The 25,110-nt window shown below is 46.0% G+C and overlaps 2 protein-coding genes across 6 annotated transcripts in view; one reads left to right on the top strand and one right to left on the bottom strand.

The window, feature by feature from the left end:
• LOC135391087 (E3 ubiquitin-protein ligase rfwd3.L-like) overlaps positions 1-25,110 on the bottom strand; it is a 37,287-nt gene that overhangs the window by 6,402 nt on the left and 5,775 nt on the right. For 2 of the 5 annotated variants that reach the window (XM_064621181.1, XM_064621180.1), the window contains exons 1-8: positions 8,248-8,473; positions 8,043-8,121; positions 6,859-7,168; positions 5,070-5,345; positions 1,389-1,474; positions 1,066-1,168; positions 750-928; positions 38-236 (exon numbers count right to left, since the gene is read on the bottom strand). In XM_064621181.1, coding sequence (XP_064477251.1) covers positions 38-236; positions 750-928; positions 1,066-1,168; positions 1,389-1,474; positions 5,070-5,345; positions 6,859-7,168; positions 8,043-8,077 — 1,188 coding nt within the window. In that variant the 5' untranslated portion in view covers positions 8,078-8,121; positions 8,248-8,473. Of the gene's footprint in view, positions 1-37; positions 237-749; positions 929-1,065; positions 1,169-1,388; positions 1,475-5,069; positions 5,346-6,858; positions 7,169-8,042; positions 8,122-8,247; positions 8,474-25,110 lie in introns of those variants that run through there. The other 3 variants (XM_064621182.1, XM_064621183.1, XM_064621184.1) reach the window with 3 other exon arrangements.
• Positions 12,635-23,182, top strand: LOC135392725 (uncharacterized). The gene is made up of 6 exons (XM_064623444.1): positions 12,635-12,908; positions 13,548-13,646; positions 13,810-14,963; positions 16,802-17,207; positions 18,972-19,184; positions 22,826-23,182. The coding sequence occupies exons 1-6, from the start codon at positions 12,762-12,764 to the stop codon at positions 23,108-23,110; spliced, it is 2,304 nt and encodes a 767-aa protein (XP_064479514.1). The 5' UTR covers positions 12,635-12,761; the 3' UTR covers positions 23,111-23,182.

Here is a 25,110-nt window from a genome sequence, read left to right as displayed (position 1 = left end):
AAATATGATGTGATACTGGTATAAAAAAAACACTAACTTTTCTGATTCCATAGCCTCGGAAAAGGCTGCTCTGACTCTGCGACGTGACCAACATTCCTAAGATCGGTGAGGCAGCGAGGTTGCGGCATGAGGTGTGAGTACCCAGCTCGAGCACGCGGTTGAGAGAAAATCCGCCCGACTGACGTGATAGCTGGGAGGCCAGGGAGCCACTGCCTTCACCAAGTTTTGGTTCACATCTGCCACACATTTCATAGGGCCGTCAGTGAGTAACAAAAGAACCTAGGAACAATATAGGAACAAAAGAACCTAGGAACAGTATAGGAACAAGGGAACACTAGGAATTGGGAACATTGAAACACTAAGATATGGGAACAAAGGAACATAGGAGCAATATAGGAAATGGGAACACTGAAACACTAAGACATGGGAGCAAAGGAACACTAGGAACTGGGAACATTGAAACACTAAGATATGGGAACAAAGGAACATTGGAGCAATATAGGAAATGGGAACACTGAAACACTAAAACATGGGAACAAAGGAACACTAGGAACGGGGAACATTGAAACACTAAGATATGGGAATAAAGAAACATAGAAGCAATATAGGAGCAATATAGGAACAGAGGAACACGAGGAACTGGGAACATTGAAACTGTAAGGTATGGGAACAAAGGAATGCTGGACATGGAAAGTTCTGCAGGTTTGTAAGGGAGAAGAGGTTTTTTAAAACTGATGGATGCTCATCACCTGGTCTTCCTCTGAATGTCCTTGAGGTCCATGACCTCTGACTTGAGTTTCTCGTGCTCTGCCTTGAGAAGTGTGTACCTCTGGTTTACAATCGTCAGTTCTAACTGAGTACGCTGGTGTCGCTCACGTTCCAAGTTCAACAGCTTCGTTGCCCTGTCAAGTTCTGTTGTGTCCAACACCTGTAGAAGTTTTGAAGGAGAGTTTATTTTAAAATGCACATGCAGGAGCACAAAAACAAATACTGTGTTAACTCAGAGGAGGGACTTCAGTGCGTTGCAACATTTTGGGGCAAAAATTCTGTTGAGGAATAGCTTACTTTGAGTTTATGCGCGTAGATGTGACGAATGTCGCTTTTCCTGGCAGACGCATTGCATTGGGGACACTTAGAAGGCTGGCCTCTCAGCCATTTTTCGATACAACTGAAAAACAAAAGAACATGGATATTTACAACCATGCATGACAGCAAACAAAAAAGTATGCATTTAAGTTCCCCACTTTGCAATTTTTGCAAGGACCCTTTGTGCACCATATGATTCTGCACCAAATGTCACTGAGTTGACAAAATTGTTTGGTAGAGACACTTCTGCTGTTTTAAGTATTACTGTGTCTCTTTCAAGAAAATGAACGAAGCCGCGTTACCTTTGCCCATAAAGGTGTCCACATTTGAGAGATACCAGCCTGTGATCTCCAGATATTGCCCATGGCTCAAAGCATATTGTGCAGGTCTAGAAAAAATGAAAGACAAAGAAGGGCATCTTCGATTATACAGCAAGGAACAAATGTTCTCCTGTTATGTTCGGACAGCCCACATTTGTTGTATTTGCCACACTAGGTAGTACAGAACTAGAGGTGCGCGAATTTTGAAATTTTCAAATACAGATCGAATATGAATATCTGCAAAATTGCCCTTCGAATATAGAAGCGAATACATTGTATTGCATATCACGTTACAGGATGAAGGCTTGTAAGAGTAACAATTAAGCCTTGAAAACAAGCATGGCCACAGTTGTGTGCTGCTGATGCTTAGAAAAATGCCCCAAGTGCTAATAAGAAATACTATGCATTAATGTATTGGCTTAGCATAGGGCACACATGCCTATATGCACATGTACAGTAAAATTACTTTTACAACGAAACAATGTGCTGTTCTCGTGAGGCAAGCTGAAAACCGTAAAAATAACTTGCACTTCAAAAATCTTTCATGAACAGTGAACACCTCTGTTGGCATTGTAAGTGCTGGTGAAACAGGTGCAACAGACAGAATGCAAACTAAAGAGCAATGACATGTCGATAATGTTAGATGGTTTAGTGGTGAGCACATCTCAGAAGGAAAATGAAGGTGGCAAGTGCTCTCTTCTTGCACTGACAATGTCTTCCACATACGTCATGTAGGCGAGAAACTGCACGGTTTCACTGTGCTCTCATGCGTGACGTCATCCGTGACGTCACGCGTGAGACCATCGTTCCTGACGGTATTGCATAGTTTGGAACATCTTCATTCGTTAGCGCAGTAAAATCGCGATCCTCGACGACGTTGTATGGCTATATTCATTACATCTGATTGTCTCCGCGATGTTCGTGTTCAGCGCTTCTTTCATTTCACGGCGAAAATGTGTGTGCGCGCGCACGCCTCAAAACTATGTCGCGATGACGCCGACGCGCAAGTCGCAAGCGAAATTGCTCCATGCGGGTTGGGCTTAAGGCTATCATCTGTAACAACAGTTATTGCAATTTCAAATGGCTTTCCAGCGGTATTGTCGTCCTCGTTGGCACTTCTAACATCTGCGATCGCACAGCGCCGGAGTTGGAGAAACCATGTCGAAATATCGTCACGTCCCACCCCTCGATGATCACGTCATCGCACGCGACCATGACTATTATATATCGCTGACGACCACAAATCGAAAGCAGAAAAATGTGTTCGAGACGCGGGTTTCGGTTGTGCATGCAGTGAACAGCGGTTTTCAGCTCAACGCCAACTAAATTTCGATATTTAACCGGAATTTCACCGAACTGTAAGCCTCTCACGAACGTTCAGAGTTCGTTGGCAATTCACTAAAGCTGCGACTGTGCTGACGATGCATGAAGCGTACCACAGTTTCGCGTACCGCTGGGATTGACTTCAAAATGGCGGCTGCACACGACTGTGTACTGGTTTCGGTTTCGGTTACTGAACGTGTAGCGACACATTCCCAGATGAGCGTACCTCGAAAGCTCTGCGCGTCGCTTTACAGCTGTTCTACTATACATGGTCGTCGCTGTTACCGCAACGTACAAATTCCAGCGCGCAGCCCGCAACAGCTTTGTAATAAGCTGCTATGATATTCGAAAAAACAAAACAATATCGAATATTCGAACTTTTACGAATATTCCAAAACTTCGAATATCAAATTTTCGAATACGAATATTCGCACACCTCTCTACCGAACTCATTTTCAGCATTCAGCTACCACAGTTTCCACATGATCTTGCCGATCCTACCATTCTGGCGTTACTTCCAAAAGCAGTGTCGGAGACGTGTCTCCATTTATTGTGATACCAGTAGCTATCTTGTGACTCATTAGACCTGTTTTGCACTTTTTAGGCATTCCCAATATTGTAATTCAAAATTGACATAATAAAACTAATTAGTTGATTGATTAAAAATATCAGTGCTTACAAGAGTTCATCCAATTCTCGTGTTCCGGATGTGTCACATCCCCATGCTCCATTAATTCATTGGATACAGTCACTTTTACCGCCCAGTTGCGATATCGCTTGCAACGAGTCACTCCAACTTCCCTGGGTCGGTGTTGTACCGTGTTGTGTAGCGATGGTAGCATTAAAAAAAAAAATTCAATGATGCAAGGCTGCTTGCAGCGTGGAATTTTCGTGACTAAATGTATCACAACGTACAAAGGTATCTTTTCCGTTAAACGTTTTGCTGTTTTGTATTTACTGTTTTAAACAATTTGCTGTTCGACCACAGCATGAGAAAATGATAGCTAGAGCACGGATTTTCATGGAAATAATTTTTTTTTCTCTAAAAAAAAAAAGAAAAGAAAAAGGCGTTTGATCTTGGTTCAGGGCTGACCAGAACGGTTTTATTGTGCATATAAATCCATGTTTACCCTAAATGACGATGGTGCAAAACAGGGGGAGGGGATTAAAAACGGGTTTCACCCCAAAGCACGTGACCCTACTTATACATAGGGTTCTTCGTTTTCGAGCTTTATGACTTTTCAAATTCGGGAGGGAAAAATCGGGTGCTATTCACACACGAGAATTCGGGGAGAAATCGGGTGCTATGATCTCTGTTTGATATGCCACCGGGGAATTTTCGGGTGAAATGAAAGGCACATGAAACAAGCCACTGTGACGAGAAACAAGAATCTTTCTATTTCCGCTTGGAACTCGGGCAGTGAATGACCGCGGTATTCAAACACTTGCCCGAGCTCCACAAAAGCTCGTCTTTGAGTCCTGCAGGAGGGAATCATAAAAGGAGGACAAATAGGTTGTCACAAATAGCTCTCTTTGCTGGTATTATGATTCACTTTTCCTGACGGTTTACCGAGAACGACAAGTGAAGGATCGCAAGGATTTTGGGTACATACCGGGTTTTACCCAAATTCTTGAAAATTTGTTCGGGGTGGGGGGTGGACTATTGTGCAAAATCGGATTTAATCCAAAAACGAAGAACCCTACAGTATGTAACTGAAGCGAATACCAAGCAAACAGTTATACGGAAAAGTGCAAACATACGCAGCATAAGTACGTGATACGTGTATGCAGGTATTTGATTCAAGGAGCACCCACTTTGTTTTCTGCCCTCTACGGTGTCGTTTTCAGGCTTATAAGTGTAGCTTCAGTTTCCGTTCGAATATATTCGTTTCAGAATTCGAATTGAATGTCATTATTCCTTTCTGTATTTGAAAAATCCAAATATTTGCACAGCCCTTCTACAAACCTTTATGGACACTGAGAGGCTTATCATTCGTTATTTTCAACAAATTATGATCAATGGGCCAGAGTATCACCTGTCCCCCTTAATAATAGCTTAGTAATCATCATTAAACTAAAGTTGTAGTTGTTTTACAATATTACAGTGAACCCCCGTTATTATGACCATGGTCGTTCCCGAAAAATTCGGTCATAATGCGGAATTGTCATATTAACGGGGGGGACTTGCGGAGGTTTCACTGCATTGTTCCACAACAGTATGGTAATAAAGAGCGTATGTCAGATTATCGGGGGTCATATTAACGACGGTTCACTGTATATGGATGTTAATAAAAAGAAAGGAAGAAATGGTTGTTTTAGAGTGCAGAAAACAAATCTGACCGTTCCGTCATCATCTATAGCACTCCTCTCAAGCACGGCCGGTGGCTCAGGGGCTCTGGTACGTTCTCCATCGGCGTCCGCGCCCTCATTGGCGGGCTCTGCAGACGGAGAAGTTGACATCGGGGCCGCATCACCAGCAGCATTTGAACCTTCATCGACGTCAATCATCTCTCCGTGTTCGGTTCTCACTTCGACGACGCTCGAGACGTCTAGCTGCTCAGCGTCAGAGAGAACTTGAAATGGGGACGGGGGGAGTGATGGACTGTCGCTGGCAACCTACGAATAACAAACAGATTGAGCCTGAAGTTCTAGGGTTTAACCCGATTCTTCTCCGAATTTGCATTCCCGAATTGAAGGTTACCTCTTTAGGGTGAAACCCAATTTTTACCCGGCAAATTGCCCTCACTGAGACATCTGTAGGAGTTCACACTAACTTGTTTGGTAGCAAACACAGTTACATCACCATTTGTACCAAACCAGTTCAGTTAGTTTGAGTAACTGAGCCCAATTTTCCCCTGAATTTAGCATACTGGAAGCTTTTCCACCCGAATTTGCATGAATTTAGAGCACATATTTATTTACCCGATTTTTACTCCCCGAATTTAGAGAAAAATATTTCCTGAAAACTTCAGGCTCTACAAATAGATTGTTTATTATGTCAAACTGTTTGGCATCTATCTAATGAAGCAGATTTTAAGAATTATGAAGCATCTAACAATGTGTCACATATCATATATTGCATCAGTGCATTTACAATTCATCTGTTTGCATCCTACCTGTCACATAGAGCACAAGTTTGTTAGCGTTATAGAACATCAGTACTGCTGCAGTACAAATTTGAGTGCTCACATAAAACTTTGGTAAAAGGCTGTTACCAAGTCTATTAACTCAACAGTCTTTCAAATGGGGAGGTATTGAAATGAAAGTTATCTGAGGATGGCTACTGAGTCAATACCTGCGCCCTCAAAACTAAATTTTCAGTGACAGCCAAAGCAAGCAGCTATCAATTTTTGATATCACTCTGGTAAAATATCAGAGTTTAAACTAACGAGAGTCTATTGTATCCCCAAAACAAAAATGGCAAATGATACAAAACGACATAGAGGGGCACTAAAGTGTAAAAATTTATCTTCGCAGAATAAAACGACGCTGTTACTGTGACGCTAACACAAAAGGAACTCTCCCTCTCCTTGTTAAGAAGGCCGCAAACGCAGAGCACACTCTCAACGGTCTCCGCAAACAATTTGTCCAGTCGCCGCGGAAGATTGTCTGAGGGAGAGCGTACGTGGCGTGTCTTCTGTTCATAAATCATGAGTAGGGCCTGACTTTTTAGGGTTAAACCCGTATCCGCCCGATATTTACCCCACGAACAAAATCTGTAAAATTCGGGTTTAACCCGAATCTACCCGAAAACATCCAGGTCATGTGGCACACTCATAAGCGTGCATTAAAATAAAGTTTGATAACATTGCTAAACATTAGTTCCATGTTAAGACAAATTTTTATTTAAAAAAAAAGATCACCCGAATACACCCGAATTCCTGACGACAGAATATGCCGTAACGGGATTTAACCCGAATACACCCGAATTTTCAAATAAAAAATATCACCCGATAATTACCCCCCCAAATTTGGCCAAAAATAAAACCTGAAAAAGTCAGGCCCTAATCATGAGCGAGCGCCACAACGGACAAATGCTGTTTCTTTCGTGTTGCCGTTGAGGTAATGACACCTTTCATTCTGAGAGGATAAATTTTTGCACTTTCGTGTCCCTTTAAGAGTGACTCACTTCAATTTCTTCAACATCGATATCAATATCGTAGTCTAGGTCATCAGACTCCTCCCTCACGCTCTCAGACTCGTAAAAAAGGTCGAGGTGAGAGTTTATTGAGCCAAGCGACGCGGTAGAGGCTGCGCCGTCGCTTGCTGTAGATCCATCACTAGCTGTCGAGTTGTCACTTGTGGAAGACGCAATGCTGGCGGTGGATGGAAAGCTCACTGTGGTGGCATCGCTGTCGGAACTCTCCGGATCGCTGGCGTCGCTACCCGCTGGTGAATTTGCACGGTCATCAGTATCGGACATGTCACTCGATGATGACCTACAAGTCGGAGCAGACAAAGAAGAAGTATGAGGTGAAATGCTGCTCAAAGATATCTTTCCGTGGTTCAGGGTCACAGAGCGGCACACTTTACAGAATATTACGAAAATGGTATGGACATAGTGCATGCAAATGTCCAGTTGGTTATCAAGAATCGTAAGAAGCGGGGGCCGCAATTATTATATTTATGTTGCAACAACTTTACGTACCGGTGCCAACGTGTGTCTAAAATAACAAAAAGGCCCCATTGGAGGGGGTGCAAAGAATAGAAAGGGAGGGACGTGTCGTCGAGTGCTTCAGGGGGTAGCGGGTCTGGATATGTCTGGATATGTGCGCTCTATACAGAATTATAAGAGTTTGCTACGAAATACCACACAGAAGTCAACCCAGCTTCTTGTGGAAATGTCAAAGAAAGAGACCCGTAATAATGGAGGTCGTTACACTACTGTACGCGAGAGTGTTGTAGCCGCCTATTTAAAGCATATATGGAAGTGCTACAACAGACATGTCAGACAAACACACAAAAATAGCTTAACTTTTTATGACAAACTTGTATGTTACACAAGGCACTATGCTGCTATACTATATGGAAACTTAAATCTGCTAACTGGTTTATTCGAGGCATATTTGACTTACGCTGTGGCACATGCCAAGAAAATAAGGTCGTATTGTTGTGCAAAACAACACAGTCATGAGGCCAGATGACCTCAAGGGGACACAAGTTATTTTCACTGACGTATAATTCGGGATAACGAATTTTCCAGATGATTTGTGAGTGCATTCAGCTGTAAAAGGATCCTTCTAAAACGCTATAAAGGGAGCAACTGCTAGTAAACAACGAACACCTACGATAGTCAATGCAAAGTTCTCAAACCTTGAACTTATTGCATAGAGTAACCAGCTGTACATGGCGGCATCAAATATCTTCGTTGTTTTATCATGTCCTTGTCTACCTAAACGCGTTGTAGACGACGAGTAACGTTATGCATTTTCCACACTAATCATACTTCGTAGATAGCGTTGAAGCACACTTGTAATAACCTAAAGCACAACACTGTTTACAAGTCGTAAACAACTACCTGATCCTCACTTGCCTTTGCTTTTAAACAAATTCCGTAGACATAGACTTTGAAATTTACTACAAGTTGTAACATTTGGGTTTATATTTTACATATTGTACAAATAAAGCGTATTCTTCACGGATTCTACGGTCATTTTGTCAAACTAGCGACAGCAAACGTATCATTTTCAACTCCCCGCGTCCACGATATAACACATACATGTCGGCGCTACCATTTGCACTTGGTTGCCAACCCAGCTTCATTGTCTTCTCCGAAAAGGGTGCAAACGTGCAAACTGTGCATCAATGCAAGCCAGGGAGTTCAGTACCATGATTATTATAATTAGGTGCACATAATTAATGTCCCCATAATGCATGCGAGCAGAGACCACATAGTTTCTAGACATAAACACATTTCACAAAAACGAGAAGTTTTCTCAAGAATTTTATATGCACCGTAGAAAAATACGTACATTTCTAGCAGAATGAGAACGTTATCAACAGAGCGCGGATAAATATGCACTAGAACTACCAAATTATGCATGCAACTATGCACTGAAAATTTTCGAAATATGCAGTAAAAATCGAAAATCGCAAGCCGCATTCGTTCTGCATAGCACAGAAAAGGATACTTGCTTCACAGATATAAATCATGGAGCTGAATGTTTTGCGTTCGTGATCGATAAAATAGCGCTAACGCACAGGCTAGCTGGTGGACGAAACCCATGATGAAACAAACCTGAGCATGACTTTGAGTTAGGCAAGCCGATTAAAATGCGAGCGCCGCCCGGCTTCGTAACGGTAGCGGAGGTGAAGTACGGCCCATCAGCCATGCACGCAGTGGAGGATGGGCCAGGCAGTGTACCGCACCAACAACGCAAACACCGCACCTCACCCCACCGAGTTTACTTATCCATAATCGCAAACATAGGGGATCGCAAAAAATTGGGGGCTTATCATTACAGCTATGTCGTAAAGAAAAAAAATTGCGGGGTGTCGCCAAAAAATTGGGGGGTGTTGGGGGATCTGGATAAATCCCTGATGGGAAATATTCGATTCCGACCAGAATTTCTGTGAAAAACGCCGTCCCAACCAGGAAAACCGTCCATGAAAACAGAAGTTCGCTCTCGCACCTGAAAATATGTCAAAATATGAACTTTTCATGAACGAGCTTTGATGACATGTACCATAGAACCCTTCTGATCGGTCCCAAACCAGGACCAAAAGTGTTTTTTCATCGTGCAGATACGAAACCACATGAAAAAAAAAAAAAAAAAAGGAAGAAGAAAGAAAACATGCATTTGCATGAAAATCTGCACTATTAGTTATCAAAATAGTAAAGACAGACACTGAAAATTGTTGGAGGAAAGCAAATTACTCATATATGGTCACTCCTTGTTTGGTTGAATCTGGTTGTCAGAAACAAACTGGAACACTGATTAACGAGAGCAGGCATTAAAATGCAAACGCAGTATTAAAATAATTTTCTTCTCGGACATCCTCTTCTCCTCGGACATGACCTCCTTGGGACATCCCATCACGTATGAAGACGCGATGACACTTAGAGGACGTCCTGAGGACCGCGAGTGTTTTTGGGGAAACAGCTTGTGCTAGAAAACGCACAGAGTAACAGGAACACACAAATTATCCTGCGTTCCATCCATGTTCCATGATCCATCCTGTGTTCCATTTCCGTAGCTAGTCACTCACAGGTATAGGGTTCGGACTTTTCCGTTAAAAAAGAAAATATAATAGCACGCCGAATTCGTTTGCGGCATTCAGTTTTAACCGAAAAAGGTCAATCGCTGCAGTGCGGCGAATACCGAAAGCAGACGACGATTATAGCAGACGACGCTTTAGAGTTTGGGTGAATGGCCAGCTGTAGCTTCGTAGAGCTTCACCTCACGAGCTTGTAAGCTTCAGGTCGTCAGGAGCTTGTAAGCTTTTCAAAAAAGAAAAAAAAAACGGGCGTGCGTGTAAATTTGGGCGCTGGTATAATACGTGGGCGTGCACTAATAAAGCGAGGTTGGCTACTACGAGTAATTGCGATGTAGGTGACTACTCAGTAATTGAAGGTTCATGGTCGATATGAATAAGAATGAGCTTGTCAATAGACATTTTAGTTCCAGCGTTCGCAAAGTTGATATCTCCGTCGTCAGTACCATTTGCGTGCTTTCGTTCTTTCTTGCATCGTACATGGCAGCAGAGTATAGCCAGAAAAATATTTGGGGTGCGGTTCTACTGGAACTTTGCATGAGGGAGAGGATCTGCGTTCGTTTTCCCTCCCTCGAATGCACTACCAAAGATACGATTACGTGGTGGTGGTGGTGGTGGTGGTGGTGGTGGTGGTGGTGAACCCCCCAAACTCCTCCTCTGGCTACGCACAAACAAGCAGCGTATTTCTCGCCATTATGTTGCCCTTACGTTTTAATGTAAAACCACATTGTTTCCGGGTTGTCACCTTTTCGCATGACTGTAGCATATTCGGGTTCTATTACCATATGAAAAGGAGACAACGGTGGTGTTATGGTGAACAGGATATTCCCCATGATAACAAAGCTTTAAACGTCACCATTCCTGCATTGATGACAAGAATACTAATTGGCTAGTGCTAAAAAAATAAAGAAAATTACACAATCCTTCGCTGAGCGTACACGCCACGCATGTAACCGAAAATGCCAGTAAACATTTGTGTAACTACATATTCATATTCACCGAAGGAATTCGAACGTTTCCGTTTCCAGATTAAAACCGAAAGAAAAAGTACGCCGGATTTCTTTTCAGAAATAAAAAGTTCTGAAAGAAAGTTCTTCAAAGGATGGGCAGATATACTAGCTGTTTAAAAAGCAATGCAAAGAAAACCAGGGTGGTTTTTTCCTCCGCTACTAAGAGGCAATTAAACGTAACAGAAAGCCTAATAATCGGCAATTCAGCTGTAACTATTGTCGACCATGACAAAACACTAGGTGTAACTTTTACTTCCACCCTTACATGGACGTTACATACAAACGACGTCCATTCGAAGGCGTCGCGGGTCTTCGGGTTTTTATATAGATATAGATATCGTCGAGACTGGGAGGTACTCGGGTTCGAATCCCGGTGCTGGCTGTGCTGTCTGGGGTTTTTCCTGGGTTCTCCTCAGACGCTTTCAGACATATGTCGGCACAGTTCCCTTAGAAGTCGGCCCAGGACGTACATTCCCCCAGGGCGTCAGTCGTGACGTTGCCTACATATTGAGGCCGACAACGGCGAGCCTTTTCACCATGTATATAGATATCGTTCATATATGGCGAAGCGTGTACTAATGTTACTTTACTAGGCCCTAATTTACTCTCACTTAAATTACTGTTTTCTGGTATGGGGTACCACGAGTAAAGCAAACCTTGACAAATTGTATATAGTATTGCAAGCTGCTCTGTCTTTATCAAAATGCACCAAGGAAATCTATAACGAATGTTTTATCTATGTTTAACCTGTCTAGTCGTATGTATAGCTATAATTGTCGGACTCAAGAATCATGGTACATATACCTCGATGTATAGAACGCCTTCTGATGCACAAAGTGTAAGCTATCTTTTACCACGCTTTCGGAATGAAATGGATGATCCGCTGTCGATGTCTCGAAAATCTGTACGTAGACTATGCTTAATTTATGAGATGCCCTATAGTCTATTATACGTAGTACATTTGTTTCTGAGGCGCCTTAGTCTCATTAGTGCCGTAGCGTATTTGTGCCTTCGTGATTACCATAGTTAGTTAATGTACTGTTAATTTACTATTATTAATGTTGTTAACGTATTAATGTTTATTGATGTCTTCTCAACAAGTCACATTGTTACTACTTCTTGCCTGTCACATATATGTGGGAACGGCGAGCGCGTCAAGCCACTATGGTGGCCTTTTTTTCGCTGTTCCCTCCAGACTTTCGTTGCTGTAACTATCTCAAATGAAAGAGTAAATAAATTAATAAACAAATAAAATAAAGCCCGGAAAATACGAACCCTAGTCGTAATAAAACAGGAAAACATACATATACATGTCCTCTGCGAACGACTGTCGACTTTATGCCTGGTGGTGATGAAACTGGTTGCCGTAGTCGGCCACGCTCAGGCGGGCAACGTCACAACTATCGCAGGGGGTGGGGGTGGGATCGTGCGTCCTGGGCCGACTTCACAGAGCACGATGCCGACTGATGCCGTCTGAAGAAAGCCCAGGAAAAACGCTCACACAGCACAGCCGTAACTTTATTCCTGCAAACCCTGTACTGCCTTGTATTACACAAATAAGACTTACTAGAGATTTAAGCTAGGACGTGCAAGGAGACACTGCGATGTCTGCCCGATACGAAGGGTTGTCCACCACGATCATCATCATCACCATTATCATCATCATCATACAAAGGCGCGTGGGCGCGCTTAAAGCGATGTCGTTTCGTGCTCGGCAATGGCAGACGACAGGTATCAAAATTGAGCACCAGAATGACATGCGCCAATGGCTTCCTAATGGCAGCACTCCGCAAGGAGTCCTGGCGTCATGAGCACCAGGACAGCCGCAGACGAGGCTAAAGGACCATCCAGCTTCGACTTGAAAGATGATGGTGAATCATCTAGAATCGACTTGCATCCAGTGACATCAGAGGGATTCTCCGCCTTCTCAATCAGCGAAGATGACCTTATAAAGGTCAGTAACGATGCTATGCCTTGTAGGGCTTGTGAAACCAAGAGGGGCGGAGCGCAGGGTCTCCAATGAACAGCGGAAACGGGGGCTATGAGAGGATACGAGACGGAGTGACGCATGACGTCACTGGCATCATTTGCTCACTCCAATCCAGTCCTCCAGTGGGGAAGGTCTACTGCTTCTGACGCCACATCTAGTTTTTTATCGCGTCGGCAGCGGTCTGGTCGCACTAGTCGCCTCTTTTGGCCCTGGATTTAGTTAATATATCCGTTATCCTAACGAATGTTCAGTTCATACTCCGCATCGTGAATGTACTATTAGCGCCCAGGAATGCAATAGGCAAGGGCGGATCCAGGATTTTTCTAAGGAGGGGGTCCAGCCATGGACAGGATGCTATACAAGCGATCTGGGGCCAATTAAAGACTATGTGAAGACAGAAATTGAGGAGGGGATCAAGACATCCTCCCCTCTAGATCCGTCCCTGGCATTAGGGATACATGCACGGGGTTTTGAGGACCTCTTCATGGTTCCTTTAATGAAAAAGTTAATGAAGCGACCCCGCGGAATACTATGTAACATCGTTAAGTGGAAGGCAATGTCATATGAGTTCTAACTTTATACAATGTCCACACCGTTCTTAAGGATCTCATTCGAGTCAAAGAATGTCTTGAAGCGTCTGTCGGCGCCATGCAGAATGGTGATGGAGAACAGAAAGAAAAGGGCAGTGAAGAAATTACCGTGGTGAGTCGCCCAGAATTTTGAGTCTTAGAACGCGGCAATATGGTGCATGTCAGTGGTGTACGGCAATATCATCCAGTCAAGTTCATACTCTTGTGATTTACATAGGGTTGAAAGATGCTCCACCTTAGTCATGCCCTTGCATGTTCTTGTACCTATGTTTCAGGACGTCCCGCAAAAGCCCGCGAAGGATGAAGCCAACCGAGAGCTTCGCTTCCAGATCATGCAAGATCCTTCACGTTCTGGCAGTGGTTCCTTCAAGCTATGCCAGTGCAAACGCAGGCAACACAATTGTAAACGTGCCCATCGAAAGCCGTCTGGGCACAGGTGCAGTCGCCGAGTGAATTCGTCGCACGACAGGCCGTGTAACTGCCCGTCAGGAGATCGAAGCAGTTCCAGGTCCAGCAGGAGGTCTTACCCCGATTCCTGCCGCAGTTGTTCACACAAATCGGCGGACATGCCCCGACCCGAAAAAAAGGGAGGCGGCTCTCGAAAGGACGGGCGCAGACAAAAGACCACGGTAACCAGGACAAGGCAAGACGAAGACGCACCCGACATGTTCAGGAGGTACAGGAGTAGTTATTCTTCTTCCGAATCATACTCGGAGGAAGAAGAACGTACCGATCAGGAATACGACCTCAGGAATGACGAAAGTAATGTCGCGCCTGAAGACGAACGGAAAAAGGACCGCAAAAGAATCAAAGGTACGACGAAGTACGAAGGTTCCAAATATCCCGACGGGAGGACCCGCGTCGAAGGTAGGTCTAAAAAACAGTACAGGAAGATGGACAGGAACAACCTCGAGGAAGCGACGTTCGAAAAGCATGTTCTCGAACTGAACTTTCCAAAATCGCCAGGGATGACCAGTATATCTAACCTCCTTCAACAGCGCAGGGACGAAGAAGACGAAGGTGAGGACGAACAATCACCACGAAAGTTTGTGCATCAAATTCGACCGGGTCAAACTTGTGAGCTACAGACGGAGGGGCAGGTTATTCGCGTTCGCTTGCCAGAGAAGAACAAGATGACTGTGGAACACGTCATTCAGCCCAGAGAAGACGCCCAAGAGATGGATGAGAGACGCTTTCAGCAAACCGGTGAGAGAAGAAGACAAAGAAAGAAGAATGCAATTCAAGAAGCAGACGAAATAGACAGCGGCGATGATGTGTGCTCCGAGAAAACGAAGAAAGGTCAACCGGCGTACAGATGTGCTTACAAGGACGACAGGAAGGATAGCTCGAAACGAAGTACCCCTAGGCAAAAGAACACTCTTGTAAGACGCATCAGGGACAATAGCAACAGAAGGGGAGCTAACAAAAGGTAGGATGGTTTCGCGTTTGTTTTGCCAGTTGCTTATCCTAGCTATAGTTTTCTTCGCTGCCTTTTGCACTTGACGACAGCAAGAGCAGGGGGAGATCCCTGTTGTGTTTTACTACATGCGTTCTATGGACGATGCACGCTGAGTGAACTACATAGGTTGGGATGCTCCCCCCAGCACCTCAGGAGATCCCAAAAATTCCCCAGAATGGCCCTCCGGGACATTCTGTCACCATACTCATGAAGATGAACACTAGTGCTAGTTGTATTCCAGACTACAGCTTGCTTTGATGGTGATTCAGTCAACATCTTAGTAAAGCAATGGGTGGAGCACCCCAAGCACCCCAAGGCGAGAGGGGGGAGCGGCAGCCAGGGGCCAAGGACGCTTCAGGGGCCCGCACGACTTGAGGTCCGTCGTAATCATATAAAGAAGAAATACTTAGACTATGTTATCGAGATGTGAGGAGGGGGTCCGTGTATCTCCCATCCCAGGGGCCCATAATTTCTCTCGCCGGCCCTGGCCACCACTATTGAAACACGTTACCGTTGGAGCCATTACCGTTAAAGTATACGCACAGTACCACTTTGAAACAAAGCGTGGTCACGTGACGTAGCCATTAAAGTAGCACAGAAGCCATTTTTAACGCCCTGTGAGGGGTAATTCACCCCACAAAGTCATAATTATCGCAATTCAATACCTCGTGGTGGAGAGCAGTACCAGCCTGTGACCTTGCACTGACGCTACACCGTCCGCGCTCGCTGATTGGTTCAGCTAGTCAGCTGTTCAGGGCTCTGAAGAAGCGTTGCACACAGGGAAACTCCCGCGGGACAATGAAATCCTCCATGCCCACAGTGACCCTTTTAATCCCTAATCCCCCAAGGGGAATAGGTTTACGGACTACAAAAGAAGAAAGCCCTCTCGCACAAAAACAAAACGACAGGCGCTGACCTCGACTGACCGCGCAGACGTTATGACGTCATGGGTCGTCCCTCTCCTCCTTGTTACACTCTGGGGGGCGAGTCGAGAGCGAACGAGCGCGGCTGTGTTTGTGTACGTTTTTCTTTCTAAAAAAAAGAAAAAAAATAGTTGCATGCATCACAACCTTTTGTGCTGTTCTGCGAATTGACGCATATGCGTTCATCAGATATCTTTAACTGAACATATTTTGGTTGGCCCTCTGTACTCCTCTGCCAATGACGACCGTGCTTTCAGAGGTTGTAGCTATGGAAACGAGCCACCATCATCCATGGGTAGCCACATAAAGCCTGTGTTTGCAATCATCTGCGGCGGTTGTGTTTGAATCCCGACTCTGCGTGTCCACGTAACGAGGAAGGAAGATGAGGCATTTAGCAGGTTTTCTTTATCTACTGTAGATGGCGATGATACGGCAGTGCCGCCAATGCGTATGACGTCAGAAGACGTAACGGTAAATACACAAAAGCACGTGGGGAGCTGCTGTTGTGCCAACACGCATCGAGATACCGATGCCGAAGACCCTTATCTCAGAGTCTCTGTTACAGATCCTAACCCAGATAGACTCCTTACTTAATCTTGGTAAATCGGATGCGCTCTATGAAAATGATACGTCTAAAGAAGCTATAGCTGTCAATTCAAAGATGAGCAGAGATGTCGGCTATCTCAAAGGAATAAGATAATTAATAATTGGGTGTTTACGTCGCGAGACAACTCAGATCATGAGCGACGCCACAGCGGTCGGTCTGTAAAGGAATAAGACTTGAAGACATTCGATTTTACTAAAACCAAACTATTAGTGTTCCAGATCCCGGACGGTGCATCACAGCAAACCATGCGGTTTGTCCATGCATTGAAATCGTTTTAGGTCGCAATGCGCTCTGGTTCGAGCTGCAAAGGGTGGCTCAGAGTCACCGTCGTCGTCAGGCAGTGACAGCCACGAAGACAACGACATAGTTCGTCGGAGACATTCACCGCCTTGCAAGAGGAATCCTCGGAAGGGCGAAGGCGAGAAGGACGTCGACGACGATGAAAGTGACGACAACGTCTGTTTCCTTTCTTCGCTGAAGAATTCCCGTTGTCACGGCAGGTGTGGGGCGTCGAGAGGTCCTGGTGAGGTTGGCTTCAGCATCAGAGAGACCAGGAGAGTCGGTCGTCATCGAGGCGAAGAATCCGACGACGACGATGTCGATCCCGGTGGCCGTGAGGTGGCTTCGCCGAGGACACCGAGGAGCAGAGATGGTGACGTGCCACGGTTGAAGGTCTCCAGTACGGTAAGGTTCAGCTTTGCCTCGAGAAGCCGCATTTGCTTTAGTAACGTTAAACATCGGGTGCTGTCACTTGTTCCTTCTCGAGTAGCTAGTTGGCTGTTCACACCGAATGCCTGACAATACGTTTACCTTTCACATGCTACGACAGTTTGTCTCTGCACAGGGGAGAGGGTAAAGCTTGGAGAAACCACGTGATGAAGTGTTCGTCCAATCACAAGGCAGCAATAAGTGGTATTCGTAGATCGGCATGGGTCCACTGACCACAGTCAAACGCGTGCATCACCTTGCAATGTCGCCCCTTTATTTGGTAGAGGGACCAATGAAGTCGCTCCACGGACAATAGGGGAAAGATGGAAACTGGGGAACTTCGCAGACAGTTGACCTACTTGCATAGCGTATTGCACGGCTGGACGTCTACCTGGCACTCGGTACAATATTTTTGCTGTGCCGTTAATGCGTTTCGAAAGTCAACTGGAACGTTAAAGGTATGGTCGCATCCGGAAACCCCTCTATGAAACCGATACGACTATGTTCGGCATCGATCGACTACTTGGCAAATTTTTTCGTCCGACAAGTGCTTAGATATTAAACAAACGAATTTTAAAGATACGCGCTGCTTCCGCAGTTGCAGAGGCGGCGTGGCATCACTCCCTAAGCGGAGGAGTGAGAGGACGGCGCTCATAAGAGAATGACGCCACCCAGACGCCCCGTAAAGGCCAGGCGCGTTCCCACTGCCGGGCGGGAGCACAGAACGGCGCCCGCAACGGCAGAAACGTCACTTGGAGGACGCCGGAGTCTCGTTCTCTCGCGCCGTCCAAGCCGTCGCTCCTTGCGCGACTGGCGACAGCGGACGGCAGCGATCAACCAATCAAAGCGAGGAACAAGAGGGGGGCCCGTGGCGCAGGATAAACAAACCTCGTAGCGCGCCTGGAAGTCTCGCTTCCCTCGCCCTCGTCGGTGTATTGAGATAGAACGGCGAACCTCGCTGTGTACACTCTCGCCGTTCTCCGTTCGCCGCTGCCCGCTCCGAAAGCGTACGCCCGGCAGTGGGAACGTAGCTTAACTCTGAGACGCCCGCAAGGTCGCGGTGCCCCTTTTCAAGGTGCGGTATTCCAAGGTCGTGCACTAATTCGCTCTTAGGGAGTGACGTTTTCTCGTTTTTCCAGAGAGGGAATTCCTGCATACTCTCAACATACGGCGTCTGCTGTTGTCACGTATTCGATCGAATAACAGTCAAACTACGCAACTATTTCGCGTAGGGGTTTCGATGCCATAGTAAGTGGCCCACGAGGAATAAAATGAAACTACAATTTTTATAGTATATACTATATAAATAGTTTCGAAATCGACTGGAACGGATGCGACCGCCCCTTTAACGCCGTCGCGGTACATAGGCATAAAAGTTGTACATGTTTTCTAAATAATCCTGCAATCAAGCTACCCGATAAGCTGTCGATGAGCCGAAATAAGATGAGCGCTTCCTGCATTGGCTCAGGGCTTTTGGGTCCGTGACGGTAAGGGCGCCTGGTGAGGTCGCCCTCAAGGTCGCCACAGACGATACACCGAGAGTGAGTTAATCATCGAAGCACTTGGATGGCATATGCTTATAAAGGCGAAGGCATAATCATTAATGAGTAATCTAACCACATTAACCTAGCTAATAGTTGCACTTGACAGTTACCTTCAGGCAATATACTGTGTACAGTTCCACGTTCCGAAGTTCTGCAATAAGAAAGCGAGAGTCAGCCGCGTCTGTCTGCAATGCAGGTGTCGCTGAACAAGGATAGGAACGGACGGAACGGGAATTCGTTTCGTGTCGTGTTCACGGATTCCAAATTGAACACAGAGCTGAGATACATTCTTCAGGATGGTCACGGCACCACGAGACGCCAGTCCAACTTAATCATCACTACCGAAGACAACAGCGATCAAACACGCCGCTGCCAGGACAAGAAGGCCACTGCAGAACGAAGGGACGGTGTGAGTTCTTGCCGTAGAACTACGTCTTTCCCCTCCTATGTACTGAGTGCTGCTGGCGGGAATCGAACCCATAGCTTTCAGATTGCCGGTCCTACCATTTCACTACCCCGAGAGATGCGGGCAGGATTATCGCCAGCGGCACTCGTTGTGTTTTCGGTCGACTGCCGTCCTCGAGATCCTTTCTTAGGTGTCGGTAAGGCTTAAATGCTGCGTTTGTCTTAACTGCTTCCTCATTCTCTGCAGTTTAAGATGTTTGGACCTTGTATCATTTCTCGCGCCACCCATACGTAGTTCTACATAGATTATGCGGCACAGTGAAGCTATGCCCCTGTTAGATTGTTTCTCTTTTTTGTTTCGCTTGATGTACTTCCGTTCCGTGGACGTGCATATGGACAGCGACAGCATCATCTTCGAACGGCTGACAGGCTTGGGGATTTCTAGGGTCTTCAGGTGTGCCGACAGTTTCCTGGTGCTCCGGGAAGAAGGGTGGTGGTGGTCGCGGGACTCCGTTTCCTTCGTCTTACCAGTTTAAGGGCTTACCAGGGCTAAACTACAGGTGGCCTTCTCCGCCCCTGAAAAACTCGTAAAGCTCTGCCGCAGGGTAAACCAGCCGGAAGTTAGATATGGTTGCGCTAAACTGCATAATGGCGAATTCGAGTGGACATTTCGTGACAACATTTTTGCCTGATCCCGAACAGTCGTGTTCGCTTGATGAAAGCGAAGCAATCGCGCATGTTCGCGTGGCACTTTCCGAGCACTTTTTTTCGCCCGGTCTCGAAACGACCGAGCATCGGGTTGTCCGACCATATCCGGTGTCGTCACATCCGCACAGCAAGGGTGGCGAGGGCCCGCATTGGCTAGGACGTCGAAGTCCATGTGGGTTAGCAGACGACGGGACCTGAGGACCATAGGGAGCCTCCATGTGCGTCCCCTTTTCAGGGAGGCGACAACTCCGTCGTCTGCTACGAGCGCCGGCATGTTGACTCCCACATCGCATTGGGCGTCAGCGGCAGGGTTGCGTTTTTCTCGATTTTTCGCGACAGGAAGGGAGTAAAAGCAGAATGAAGGATACTAGCGTAGCAAAACTGTCATATATGCTAGTAGAGCTGGTCATGGGTTGTAAAATATGTTGTTAATGCTTTGTAACGTTTGTCTAAACTCGTCACTGCAACTGGACACGCACTCGCGTCTCGACCAGCGAATTACAATAGTAAACATGGGAATGTGTATAGACAACAGAAATATGTTAATTGCAAGCAGATTTTATTATAACATCTCATTCAAGTGCAACGCCAGCTGCCGTTGTGCTTGAAAACGACGTTGTTTTACCGACATATGTTCCTGTCGCAACTGCACCCTTAATCGCAGTTGTACAAATTTGCCCACGATTACATGACATAGTTCTTCTTTGTGTTGGTTACAAGTCGGAAGATTATTGCCCACATTATTATGAATAAAAGACGAATGCCTCTTCACATTTGTATGAAGAAACGTGTAGCACATTTCTCACGCTGCCCGAAATATACCGAAGATTCATTGCACCACGTACGTGTTCACGAAGCTCAATGAGCTTGTTGTGGCTTAGTGGAGATTTAACGCAATTGGCACACTTGGGCACACAGCACCCTGGCATTTCGCTGCACGACGTATCATGCGAGTAACGCACTCTGCAGATCTCCACGCACGCTTGTCTTCGTCCACCAACGAATGTATTTGCTCAATCAAGTAGGAACTACTCAAACAAGAGCGAACGCTGGTTCGCGACCTAGCTCTTTAGGCGACAGATCAACGACCCCATGCCAACCATACGGGTATGAACTGAGCCCTAGCAGTGGTTCATAGAAATAGAGAAAAGAAAAAAGGAGCTCTTTCATGCGTCAATTCCGATGCAAAAGAACTGTGACCCGAACGTGGTACACGCAGAAAAATATCTCTGGAACTCTGGTATTACTCGAGAAAATGACTCGTGGAACGACCGATTTCAGCGGTCATAGAGGAAGTTCTGACACGCTTGTTGCACGCTGGATTTAAAATTCCGGAAGGATGAGTTGCGATATTTGTTCCCAAAACGTACAATTACGCTAAGACACAGAAGAAATGCAATCACTTGCGTGTATATGTGCCGGATGGCCGCTCGAACGCGCAAAATGCACAGCCGGCAATGGGCAGCGCGTAGCAAGTTGGGAGTCAAAATGCGCGCTCCACGTAAGGGCGAGGAGGAAAGGCGGCGTTGGCACGGTTAAAGGGTGTCTCCTCCCTGAAAAGCGGAGAAGCCGCAGCAACCCATGGAGGCTCCCTAGAGGACCAGCGACCGCGATGCTCCTAGCGTGATCCAAGCGTAAAACCGCTAGATTCCTGGCACTCATGTTCGGGTGGCAACGACCACGTGATCCAGCGCGGGCAATTTCGGAGTGGCAGGCCGTGTTATTTATTTATTTATTTATTTCTGTGTTAGCGCCGCGAAGCAACTGCGACTATGAGCGGCGTACGACAGGACGTGGACTGTTAAAGACAGGACAGCAGGAAGCAGTGGGGGACAGGAGTGTTAGTATGCTTCCTGGGCCGACTTCATGGGGGAACTGTGCCGACATTCGTCCGGAAAGTCTTCGGAAAACCCAGGGAAAACCTCAGACAGCACGGCCGGTGACAGGATTGGAAACCGTGTCACCTCCCAGGCTCGGCGTGGGAAGCGATCATCCTAACCACTATATGCCACGGGAGCTGGTGGAGGCCGTGTTGCCATGAAATGACCACCCGAATTCGCCATAAGAATGTTTACGTGGAGTGCGATTGAAACGTCCTGTATCAGTTCCCCTTATCATATGTGGTCGACTTTACGGGGGACAAACAGGACGGTGTTTGAGCGATCGATATAGAGAACATAGGATCAACGGTAGAAGTAAGCGGGAACGTTTGCTGGGGGTCCATTGCGGTGAATGCGGGTGTGAACCGGTTCTCAGTGACTGTGTCATCATCGGGTAATAGGATTACCAGGAGGATAGCTGAAGCAGACATAATTTTGCGGTTAGGGGTGCCAGTACATCCTTCTACTCTTCTATTTCCTTATCAGACAATTTCCTTACACCAACCTTGATTGTGTGATAAGTAGGACTACATAAACCTTCGAAATTTTCCTCAATGAACATTTTGTTGCAAGTTAGTATACCGTGGATGTCTGCCCCTATGTCCTGTTCAGTTGCGCTTACGCTTAGTCAGGGACAGTCAAGTCATGGTCCACTTCACACAGTGTACGTGCATTCACACGAGCGACGTCCCCACAGAATGTTCTAGTGGAAGAAAAAACGAAAAACTTCTCACGGGCACCAAGTTTCGCCGTGTCTTATGTTGAGCATTCGCACGGCGCCAGAATATCGGGAGCAGCATACACTCCGCACATAGCAGACGACATCATCGCGGCCCTGTCGTCTGCTATATAATATCTTGTGACGTTGAGCGCTCTCGCTCACGTGGCAGCAGACAACTACGACTTATTTCGCAGCTTCCTCGCGAGTATAATGGGGAATGTCGCCCTTGTGAATATACGGTATGGGGAGAGTGCATAACTGGCGTCAAAGCGACAACACCTACCTGCCTACCTGTGCTTCAGGAAACTGACGACTCCTTCGAATGTGACTTTACAGGACCCACCAGCTCAGAATGAGAGGAGGAGTCAAAGAGGAGTCGCGCAGCACCGTCACAGTGACTGCACGATAGCCAGAGTCAAAGAACTATCCCGAAGGACACCTTCGGATCTCATCTCCAGTAGCTACTACTCGTCAACCCACGAGTCCAGTCTGGTTTTGAACGACAAAAAGAAGGGATGCAAGGTGTGCGACGCCGTGTCAGCAATTAACAAAGGTTCCAAGAGGGACGTCTGCCTTCATGACGGCAAGAGGCATCGTCGGCTGCATCAGCACAAAAGATAGCAGAAGACCTGTGGACAGCGCTTCGGTTTCCAGCGTGAAAAATATAAATATCGCACGTCCGCTATCAAAGCATCCCTCGACAGCATTGGGTGGATAGGATTGGCCTGTGGGAAAGGTCTGGTGTAGTGTAGAAAGATTTAAAGTGCAACTACACTCTTAAAAATGAACTTCACCGCATAGCACGCTCCTAGCCAACCATTATCTCGAATGATATCGTTATCTGCCCTGATTTGTTGAAAACGGGGGGCGTACGCCATTTTTGTGACACTTATGCTGTTCATAATTGTCACAGAAAAGGCGTACGCCCCCTGTTTTCAACAAATCAGGGCAGATAACGATATCATTCGAGATAATGGTTGGCTAGGAGCGTGCTATGCGGTGAAGTTCATTTTTAAGAGTGTACGGTCTAACGTATTTTATTTCGTAGCATAAATTATCGCTCAAGATGTATTACGCAAAACATGAATGCAGTCAGCGAACCTTACGGGGTTCCACGCATTTACTTAAGAACACGTGAGACTTCATAGTTTCGAATTCTGCAACGGTAGGTGACGTCACTGAGCTCCTAGCAAGAGACTCGTACCTTCCCGGCCTCCGCTCTTTGCCACACGTTTGAAATCTGCCAGCCGCTGTGGTGAGGAGATTGAAATCAGCGTTGAAGAAACAATGTTGCCAGACGTGCGCACTCTATGACGTTATACTTCTGAAAACTAAGAAGTTAACGCAGAGAATACAGTGAGAGAGACGCCATGAATTCGGCAGGATTCTGAAGATAGGACACTTAGTCCGCAGTGGCAGTTCGGAGTTTATTTTTGGCATATACGGAAGCGTGTTTTTCGGGGTTTATTATTTCCCGAGTTTTTCGTAGCGGTGGCTGTGCAACCGACACAAAAAGAAGCTAAACGTTTGCTGTAGAGCTTGTAGACATCTGAATGATGATCACCTGGCGACGTGAACATATCTAAATCCTTGACATAGTCGCAAGGCAGCTTTCGTATGTGGTGTCCCATATGTTACTGTCCGCGTTGCAACAACTTAATGGCCCTTTCCAGAAGATTAGTTGTATGTCATTTGGACACGAGTAGCAAGCCAGCCTATATATAGTCTTGGCTAGCCTCTCCTAAACATTCCTAGGAAAACGAAATGCACCTGCGATGTGAGACAATCTCGACACAAAACGAAGTGATCCCCTTCAATCACGGTCATCGGGGTACAGCATGTTTAACTCAGCTCTCGTTACTGAAGCCTCCAAAAGCGGAGTTTTTCGGACAAATCCGAATTTCTTTAAATTTTACCGGCGTATATTTATTTATAATACCATCAGACCCATGAGGTATTGAAGAGGAGATGGGCGGTTATAACATGACAATAGATTTTACAAAACGAAAAAGAAAGCAAAAAAAAAAGCAGATAACACAACGAAGAAAAGGAAACCAAGGAGACAGCTTCACAAGGTGCCTAAACACAGAGAGAGTATATATGGATCAGTGCATGTAGAAACATATGGTGTCGCTGAAGGCGGGCACTGCAGGCTGTCGATCGTCGCAATGTCGCGTAGGAGCTGGTTCCATTCTGAAGCGGTGCGGATGAAGAATGAATCAAAAAACGACTTGGCGTTATCAGTATTTACGCAGACTTTCCGAAGATGGTCAGTGCGGTGAGAGATGTAGCTAGAGGATGAGAGGTATGACGAGAGAACCGGGTCTTCATGGTGGTATATCTTGAAAAAGTGGGAGAAGGGCAACTTTGCGACGATTAGAGAGGAGTGGCAGGTTTAAGTACCCTTTCATGTGTGTCACACTGGATGTGCGGCTGTAGTTTGAGAGAATAAACGTGGCGGCTTGGTTCTGGACTGACTGAAGAATTTTCGTGAGGCTGTCAGAGGCAGGATCCATAGGTATATTATGGAACCCTACTTATGATCAATAATTGGACGTGATTTATGCCGTTCGCACTTATGCACCGATGTTCACTTTGTACCATTCTACCTAGGTACGTTC

The sequence above is a fragment of the Ornithodoros turicata genome, chromosome 4 (genome assembly GCF_037126465.1).
Source record: "Ornithodoros turicata isolate Travis chromosome 4, ASM3712646v1, whole genome shotgun sequence".
Lineage (NCBI taxonomy): Eukaryota > Metazoa > Arthropoda > Arachnida > Ixodida > Argasidae > Ornithodoros > Ornithodoros turicata.
Note: the sequence above shows the minus strand (reverse complement) of the source record. Positions and strands in the feature narration are given on the sequence as shown.

What these genes read in the sequence shown, in the direction of transcription:
- LOC135392725 (XM_064623444.1), top strand. Translation starts at nt 12,762, where the DNA reads ATGAGCACCAGGACAGCCGCAGACGAGGCTAAAGGACCATCCAGCTTC. An exon ending in AGAAGGGGAGCTAACAAAAG is followed by an intron (nt 14,964 to 16,801) that starts GTAGGATGGTTT and finishes AAATCGTTTTAG; the next exon opens with GTCGCAATGCGCTCTGGTTC. An exon ending in CTGCAGAACGAAGGGACGGT is followed by an intron (nt 19,185 to 22,825) that starts GTGAGTTCTTGC and finishes GTGACTTTACAG; the next exon opens with GACCCACCAGCTCAGAATGA.